The sequence below is a fragment of the Pecten maximus genome, chromosome 14 (genome assembly GCF_902652985.1).
Source record: "Pecten maximus chromosome 14, xPecMax1.1, whole genome shotgun sequence".
In the NCBI taxonomy this organism is placed as follows: domain Eukaryota; kingdom Metazoa; phylum Mollusca; class Bivalvia; order Pectinida; family Pectinidae; genus Pecten; species Pecten maximus.
In genome coordinates, this window is record NC_047028.1 from 6210573 (window position 1) to 6221035 (window position 10463).

The 10463-nt window shown below is 39.2% G+C and overlaps 1 protein-coding gene across 1 annotated transcript in view; it reads right to left on the bottom strand.

Moving 5' to 3' along the window:
• Positions 1-5559, bottom strand: part of LOC117342772 (retinal guanylyl cyclase 2-like) — a 135630-nt gene extending 130071 nt beyond the window's left edge. The window contains exon 1 of the mRNA XM_033905014.1: positions 4125-5559. Coding sequence (XP_033760905.1) covers positions 4125-4809 — 685 coding nt within the window. The 5' untranslated portion in view covers positions 4810-5559. The remainder of the gene's footprint in view (positions 1-4124) is intronic.
• Between the last annotated feature and the right edge of the window lie 4904 nt (positions 5560-10463).

Sequence of the window (10463 nt, forward strand, 5' to 3'; positions counted from 1 at the left end):
ACTTGCCTACCCGACAGATTTGTCATTTGTCATTAAAAACATGTAAACACACACAATCACCTGGCAATGACAGGAAGTAAAATAAAAGCCATACATAAAAAAATATAAAAAAGAAAATGTCAAACGTCACAACCTATGAAATGGTTCCGTTTGCGTCAGCAGGGGGCCCTGGAATTTGTTTACTCTACGGTACTGTCAGTAACTGTTAGGCCTACTCAGTAACCTGTGTATTTGGAAGTTGGGAATTGGCTCTTAAATGAACGAACATTCGGTAAAAATGACACCCCTCGATGTTCATATAAAAAATATTTATTTCAATTGTAACTCAGAGTCTATATTTGTGTAGAGTAACCATGAAAACTAACTGCCATCCTAGCCTTTCAATATGATCATCGTTAGCCTATCGACTGACCTACCTTCGTCATTCCATCAAGACAACCGGTTAAACACATATAATCCTATGTCACAGAAAAGATCGAATACTCCTATAGAGTCACTGTTCGCTGGTTCACACACGAAGTTGCCAAAATCACAGTGAATTTAAAATTACCAGCCACGAAACATCGCCGCGTCATGGCGATCGAGATCGACATCACTCTCATTGAACTATGAATGGAATTCCAATGACAGTCGTGACGTCATGCAGTGACGTAGTATTTTATAAAAAAAAATTTGACTTGACATTTAAAAGTACAGTGTGTTCTGTGAAATGATTAAATATGTCGAGGTGCAAATCAAATTATATGTGAAGTTGGGAAACTCATTTCAGCGTTGGCTTTCAGTATTGTTGATAGAACTTCTTTTTCTCGGATGTTGACAATTTGATCACGGCCACGTAAAAGTCGGTCAAGTTACGGTAATTTTTATCGGCGAATTGTTCATTCGTTCATCACTTAACCACAAAATGAATGAAATTTGTGTGCAAACACTGTTTGCTAAAAATAGGGTATGATCTTTCAGAATATCACAAGTATATTTAGTAAAAACGTCAAATAAAGAAATTAAAAAATTGAAGAAAATGGATGGCTGAGGGACACTTTCGCCAGAAATTCGGTAATGATATGAGAGAAAAAGACTCTTTCATTATGTGTGTATGTAGGATAGGGATATTCCACCCTCGGGATCACAAAATGTGATAAAACCCTCGGCAAGCCTCGGGTTTCACCACATTTTGTGACCCCTCGGGTGGAATGTCCCTATCCTACATATACACATATGAAAGAGTCTTATAATCTACAGAAGGGTCACTTTGAAATATTTAACATTTTATCTATTTAAGGAGACATCTCTCACGTTCACTATTGTCATAAACGCGTACTTGGGTATTTACCGCGCGGATGGATTTAAACGTTTAAATAAACATTGTGGAATTCATCATTGTTTTAGCTGAATTTCTTTGACGATGTTGCTAGAGACAAGAAGTAGCTAAGGTACTATTTTCAGGCAACGTATTCATGTATTGATATTTGACAGATGTTCTTGGTACGGTATCCTGTTTGATTTCGACCTTGTTTTTTATCAGTAAGAGACTACCGTATATCAATATTTATTTTCTGATTACAGTGTTAGATTCTATTCAACTACTGACGATACAGATATCCACTTGCAAACCATATGAAACCAAAATTTACCATTAAACCTTCCTTTTTGTAGGAAAAATGCATTTATGAATGTAATAACAATGCTTTTTAAAACACTCGATCACAATTCAATGCCAAACCCTGACATACATGTGTAATTTTGTATCGGTTATTTATATATAAAACCCCAGTAAAAATTGATATATAGGGTAAACTAAAGAGAACATTCAACATAACGATGTGACATTGATATATAGGGTAAACTAAAGAGAACATTCAACATAACGTAGACCTCCTATCGATATACCCTAACCAAATACTGGGTCGTTAACAGAACACGACAGATTGAATATTCTGGGAAATGTTTAGCAATTTAGTTTTAGTGAAATAAGTGAATTATTCAGCATCATGTTGACTCGATGTTATTGATCTACTCGGTATTGTTTTAATTTCCTTCGCAAGACAAAACGTCAGGAGTAATTTGTAAATTGATCAAGTCTGAAGAAAATAAAAACCTGCCAGCTTCGTGAAAACAAAACAACATGGTGATTGCCTACTTTACGAGCACATAACAAAATAACTGTTTTGTCAGGAAAAACAGATAAACATCAAATGAAGCCATTTTCTTTTATCAACATACATGTATATTTGGAATCATTTTATCATATGTATCCTTTACATTATCAAAAAGTTATTAAATAATTCCTGTCGGAGACAAGCACCTATTGATATGTGGCCTGTTGTATGTGTTGTTGCGGCCATTTCTAGAATGGGCGAGATACAATGTGACGAGAGCTGTGTGTCATGTTACACAGTGATGAAGGCAGGTCGTGTAAAGGGAGATGTTACACTGTGATGAAGGCGGGTCGTGTAAAGGGGAGATGTTACACTATGATGAAGGCAGGTCGTGTAAAGGGGAGATGTTATACCATTATACTGTAAAAAAGATTACAGCGATATGGTATATTCAAGATTAGTTATGTTTGAAACAAACATATATAATATTGACAGTCTTATTTTTACGCCAAGTTTTAAAAGAGTATTGTTTTCGTGGATCATTTCTTTTGAATTTTAGGATGGTCTTACTTCTAAATTTTCGGAATCATAAAAATGTGACGAGCTGTGTGTCATGTTACACAGTGATGAAGACAGGTCGTGTGTAGGGGATATGTTATACCATTATACTGTAAAAAGATTACAGCGGTTGGTATCTACAAGATTAGTACCATTATGTTGACCGTCGGCCTGTAGCTGTTGGGGGAATAAGCTCAATTTGACCAAATAGGCATATCTATACATCTCACAACAATTCAATCATCTTTTAAGAAGTTACTTTCTTCTAATCATGCAAAAATCATATCAATTTAAGAAGACAAATCCCTTCTTATTATATAATCCATATTGGTTGTATGTAAATATGTTTAAGTTTGTTTACCTGTTTTATGTAAGGAGAGGACTTATATAGGCTCTGCCTAATGTCCAATCCTATATTGAAATTAACATCAGTCAATAAAATATGTTGAAATTGAAATAGTACCATTATACTGTAAAAAGATTACAGCGATATGGTACAAACATATCTAATATGGACAGTCTTATTTTTATGCCAACTTTTAAAAGAGTATTGTTTTCGTGGATCTTACTTCTAAATTTTCGGGATAACAGAAATGAAACCTTAGAGAAAGACCGAGCAGTGTTAAAAAAGTATGACCTTAACATAAATCAGTAAGATAACCACTGTACATGCAGTTGTAATATATCGTTATATAAACCCATATAGATGTAATGATCACACATGCCACGCGCGGTTATTGTCTGCATGAGTGACAGACGAAATAATCAACCCAGTGAAGGTAATAGAAAAGTGAAGATGAGAGTTGTAATGGAATTGAAATCCAAACTAAATTAATGTTCTTACATATTTTACGATATATTCGCTGTTTGCACGTTTCGCTATCGTTAGGGAAAGTCAATGTTAGAACGCATTTGAGAGTATGTATCTTTGTTGTTTGCCTATAAAGTAAGTTTTCGCATTAAAATAAACATACCGAACCAGTGGAAGGAGTGACTGAACAATTTTAGGGTATACATGATGTCTCCGATAAAAGTGGTTCATCCAGAATAAGTATCCTACAGGACTTCAGTGTTAAAAGGTAGTGATATTTAACAAAATACCATCTAGGAAAATACCAATAAGCGATAGAGGAAATTTCTGTGTAGTCGATCTGAATGATAGAAATTCTAACAACTTATTTCTTGATGAAATGCATTGATCATGATAAATCCTCCTGAATGAAGATAATAAAAGATCATAAAAATCAGATATAATCACCTACACACTGCCTCTTTTTGTGGTATCATGACATTAGCCTTACTTGGTTCCGACCAACTAATCAATGGGACACGACTATTGACAAGTACACTAGTCGCGCCGGGTCTACACAGGGTGTCTTACATCAGGACACCAGCACGAGCTTTCACGCTCGTTCACTTATCTCCTAGGTATAATTACGGGTTTTTATATGGGTTTCATCAACCACTTACCTTTAGCCACGCTGCTGATCGTCTGTAGCTGGTCGAGGACTTCGGTACTATTATTGAGATCGTTTAGTTCGACTGAATGTTTGACGGTGTGTTCCTGTTTAAGTAGCCGGGATTGAATCCCAGACACCATATGTCGCCATTGTGGACTACTAGTGGACACAAATGCTAAATTTCCCCATTGAAACTGTCTCAGATATTCCATTAATCCGTCCGCGAGTGTCGCGTAACTTCCAAACATTGATACCACGTAAGGGTCGCAGGCTCTACTGAAGAAATTATTTGCAAATATTAAAGGTTTCTGGTATATTTCAGCGTACATATACATAAGAGAACTTATTCTGTCATAAGTAAAGTCAATTATGACATCATAAGCCGCATTTGAAAATATTTGTTCTGCGTTATTCATAACTTCGAGTTCATCAGTGTACTCAAAAAGGTGTGTAACTATTGTAGAGCTGATCAATTTATTGTCAGAAAATACATTTTTGGTTGCCTCCGCCAGTGTCTGTACATTGCTAATCGTAAATTCGGCCTCCGTATCAATAAAAACGATGGCTATATCAATTTGTGTTGCTTGAACGACAGGACAATATAAAATTGAAGAAAACAGAACCGCTACAAGACACCATTCAACTGACCAAGAACTTCTTGTCAAATCGGACAATCGCACGCAGCCGCATCTCATTGTATTCCAAGATTGCTTTCCTGTTTCTAACAAGTCTTAATTTGCAACGTATTAGTCGAATAAACTACCACAGATTAAACAATTCCTGTGATCACTCTGAGTTGACGAAAGTGGCATAGAGAGCAAGTGGCCTTACTCGACATGTCACCAAACAATCCTGGAACAGACACCTAGGGAGCATTTGTCTCATACCACTATATTGTGCAGTCGCAGATCTGGCGTTTCGGTACAAATGCCTTCCGTATTCAATCACCAATCCAACTTCAGGAACGTGTCAAAAAGGCTTTTTTTTCTCCTGCATAGTTGCCTTCATGGTTGTTTCCTCAAACAAATTAGTTACACATGTTTATGAATCATAGAGACAGCATTATATTTTGTTCTGATAGAATAATGATAAACTCCAAATGTATTGCACAGTAGAATCGTTAAACTTTTTTTATATAAAAAATGTGTTACTCAGATTTATCAATGCTCTGCTTTACTCACGCGAACCACTTCGTCTCTCATGAATTAGTTAACGGTAATGTCTGCATTTCATCACTGCCGCCAATAGTGTAATTCTGACACCGTGCGTTCCCCAAACGTAGACTTCTGTCATAAAATATGTCAAAATCGTTAAAATCCAAGTGCCCAGATAATATGTTCCAAAAGGCTTCTTATATACTTCTTTGAGTATATCTTAGTATCGGTATTGTATAATGCTGTCCACGTAATGCAATACTGACCTCATCACATCGCATTCCATACTTTATAGCCAGCGAAAGAAATGAATCCATCAGCAGCTACTGTGCTGTGCTTGACGCATCATATCAGCGCTCACTCGTATGAGGTGACACTGTGATTGCAAAAATTCCCGTGCGTCGTCGAAGTCTCTCTCTCGAAGCCACAGATCCTAACATCAATATTTAATAAACAAGGCTTAATTTTGAAAACGGCAACACGTCTTTCTCACTTCAACGTTTATCCTTAGTGCCACGTTGATTGGAATCTATCAACCTTTATTTAATAGCGTGCCACGTGTCTGTTTTCCGACGTTTGACTGATCCGAGGATGTTCTCCGCTATCTCCGGTAGTTATACTCGGACAGCAGGTATCTCAGACTGGAGTGTCAATAAGCCGTATGAGGTTCACTCTGTGCCTATACCCTCCACGCGCGCAGGCTTCTACGTTTAAAAAGACTAATCTCGTATTTATCGATCGAAAATCGAGGAATACGTATTCGTTGCTATTTTGCACGAATCGGCTCTCCCCGCTTTTCCGGAAAACGCGGAAAGATTGGAGTTTTGAATTAATCAATATACCAAAATCATTGTTTAGGTGCGATTTGATTTTCAGGTTGATGACTTCAAAGTTAGTCTGTGCAATGATCTGGTTAACATAAATCGCTGGTCCTGCCTGGCGACGAGCTTAGGGTAATCCGACTGTAGAGTGTTAACTATCAGTATTGGATACCTAGGCCAGTCTCCCTATGTATGCCTGCTCTTTGCTATCTATTTTTTCTGATGAGAACATTCTACCTGATGTGACATATTCTGAAGTATCTTTTTGAGGTACAGAATATACTGTATGTGAAGAATTCCTTTAGTTTGACATTCTTCGTCAAATACGTCTGAATTGATATAGATATCGAGATGTGTTAACGGTCATACAGTTGTGTATCTATATTAGGTCAATCGAAATTGCAATTATTTGTAAATACAATAAAGATAGTTTCTACTCGATAACAGCTGTCGACTGATGGCGGAGGTATTAACCACATAAGAGACATGGATGTTGAAGAAGGGGAAGTTTTCTGATTAACATCACAATCTCATTTACTTATACTTTTAGTTTCTTATGAGATAAGAAGTCGGATATGTTTGATGTGTATTGATATATCTAGTGGTTCCGTTACCAACACCCTGACAATGAGATTAACCCTTATGTTACCTTGTATGACTAGTGTCGTCGATAAAATAGAGTAATTTCTCTTCCTGTACTGGAGTCCCAATGCAAATATGCATATTCTTGTTATATTTCCCTTCGTTTAATCGATTTTGATTTTGAATCATACTTTCGTTATTACGTCTATATTTTTTTTATTTTTATTTTTTAAATCATAAGCATATATTTCTTGCCACTCGATGTTAAAAAAAATAATTCAAAGTAAAGCTACCAAATATCCTTTAATTTGTAAATGTACACTGTCGATTTAAACAATACCCACATGAAAACTCGAAGCCTATCATGACATTGTATTTTGGGAAAAATAAATAATTAGTTTAATTTCTCTGGAACACGTATAAATAGAAGCACTCTGTATTACAGTGCCAATACACACTGCTTCAATTGTAACTCAACACTGATGTTTAAAACAATAATAACAGGGAAGATTTTGTAAAGAATACATCTAGAGCCCGCACAAGGACGTAAAACAGTTCTGGGACCAGGAATGATTACGTAATCGTTAAATACAATAAACAAGTTTAATTTGAATTAAATAAACCTGTCTCCTGAATTAACTCACAATGTAAGACGGCCAAACTAGGAGTCTGTACGGGTACTGTCTGTGATTATATATCAGTAAATGAATTCACATGCTATATATACAGGTATAGTTGGTATGTTATATACAGTTGTGTGATCGCACAACGTTCCAAAAAGTTCGTGCGCACATCGTGCAGACATCGTGCGCACAAATGTGCGATGTGCGATACAACCCGCACAACTGTGCGATATAAACAGCACAGCTAACGATAGGTTTTTAAATATTACGAAATTACTTGTTATACGAAAACATACATACGAAAAAATAAAAATAATGATGTAAGATGGTCGCTAATATATATACGTGCTGCATAACAATTGTTTTCATTCATGGAACACATATGACCTGTTATGTTTTGCCATTAAATATCGTCCTTTTGTCTCGCAAGTATTCGTGAATTTTCGACGGCCTTCATGGTGACTACAATGTACATGTATAGGATGGTAGACGGACTCCACTTCGATTATACTAAATAAATTAATTATATAGTATATGTATTTTCAAACAAAAAAGATAGGTATGTTTCTATTCAAAATAAGTCGTTTTAACTGGTGTTTAGTTCTATATGTATAAAATATCCCGTATATATTCTCGCCAAAACCAGATGTCTTCGACTTTCCTAGGCCTAGAGGTGTCCTCGATGACGTCCGAGCAAATTATATAAAGCTTTAAAAAATTAGATAACGTATTTAATTACACATCGGTATTTACTTTCATTCCTAATAATTATTGCATATATTTCAACAAAAATATGGTAATTAGCTGCCTCGTAAAATGTTAATCGTTGTATATCTTTTACAATCGTTGCACACGTTTAAAAAATTAGATGTTGCATTCCTCATTTTATATCTACCACGATACCTATCGCACATGTACATGTACCGTTCCAATCGCCCATCGTGCGCACATTTTCCTGCATGATCCGTATCGCACATATCGCACATCGTGCAGACATCGTGCGCACATCGCATTGTATATACAGGTACAGTTGGTATATATACATGTACATCAATTAATCAAATTAATGAAACGAAAATTAGCTATTGGCTAAATGTTTAAGTGTCATCCAAAAGCACAAACATTCCGTAGTTTTTTGTAGTATCGCTGTTGATTGGCTAGAAGAGTTACGTATTTATTTCTGAGAGGAAGTCGTGATTCATACAAACGCAGTTAAAATTATGAGAATGGGAATGTGTAGTTTCCGTTATGTAACCGAAACATCCGAGTTAACTCTGATTATAAAGAACTGCTTGTGTTGGGAGTATATAAAGGATACTTAGGAACAATACAATGGAGATGTTTAGTTGATCCATATATACATGATGTACAGTTCACGGATTTTGTCATGTTATCAATGATTAAAAAGAGGTAATAAAGTTACCGAAAAGGTATCCTCTTTTCGCCAATATCCTAGGACATGCACTGTGTCTTATTTTTGCTGTGTACATGTATCGATTGTTTTCGTTAGTTCATATGAAAAGATAAATATTGTTGAGCACAGTCAGTTGTTTCAAAGAATCATATTAAAACAAACCAAAACAATCCACAATGTGTCTCTCACACACGTTATTATACTCACTAACGCACAATTACTCCTATAAACCCACTCACACTCACAAGGTATCATACTCACACACCTACTTACTAACACACACACACTTACTCACACACACACTTGCTCACATACATTTACAAACACACTTACTCACACATCTACTTATGCACAAACACACTTACTCAAACACACACTCACTTACTTACACGTTCTCATACTCGCACTTACTCACACCTCCACTTACTCACACCCCCACTTACTCACACCTCCACTTACTCACACACCCACTTACTCACACCTCCACTTACCCACACACCCACTTACTCACACCTCCACTTACTCACACCTCCACTTACTCACACACCAACTTACCCACACACCCACTTACCCACACACCCACTTACTCACACCCCCACTTACTCACACACCCACTTACCCACACACCCACTTACTCACACACCCACTTACTCACAACTCCACTTACTCACACATCCACTTACTCACACCCCCACTTACTAACACACCCACTTGCTCACATACATTTACAAACACACTTACTCACACATCTACTTATGCACAAACACACTTACTCAAACACACACTCACTTACTTACACGTTCTCATACTCGCACTTACTCACACCTCCACTTACTCACACACCCACTTACCCACACACCCCACGGACCACACACCCACGACCCACAACCAACGGAAGCACACCCCCACGGACGCACACACCCACGGACGCACACCCCCACGGACGCACACACCAACGGACGCACACGCCACGGACGCAACCGCCACGGACGCACACACCAACGGACGCACACCGCCACGGACGCACACCGCCACGGAGCACACACCCACGGACGCACACCGCCAGACGCACACCCCACGGACGCACACACCCACGGACGCAACACACCCACGGACGCACACACCCACGGACGCACACCCACGACGCACACCGCACGGACGCACACACCCACGGCGCACACACCCAGGACGCACACACCCACGGACGCACACCGCCACGGACGCACACCGCCACGGACGACACCCCCACTGACGCACACCCCCACGGACCACACACCCACGGACGCACACACCAACGGACGCACACACACCACTACGAACACACCAAACTGGACGCACACACCCCACGGACGCACCCCCGCCACGGACGCAACCGCCACGGACGCACACACCCCACGGACGCACACCCCACGGACCACACACCCACGGACGCACACCGCACGACGCACACACCACGGGCCACACACCCACGGACGCACACACCCACGACGCCACCACCCAGGACGCACACCGCCACGGACCACACCCCACGGACGCAAACACCCACTACACACACACCCACTGACGCACACCCACTGACCCACACCACGTGACGCACACACACTAGCACAAACACACGTACCAACACACACGCACGACGACACGGGCCGACCGGCACGCGCACACACGCCACGGACCACACACCCACGACGCACACCCACGTGACCCACACACCCACGACCACACACCCACGGACGCACACCCCACGACCACACA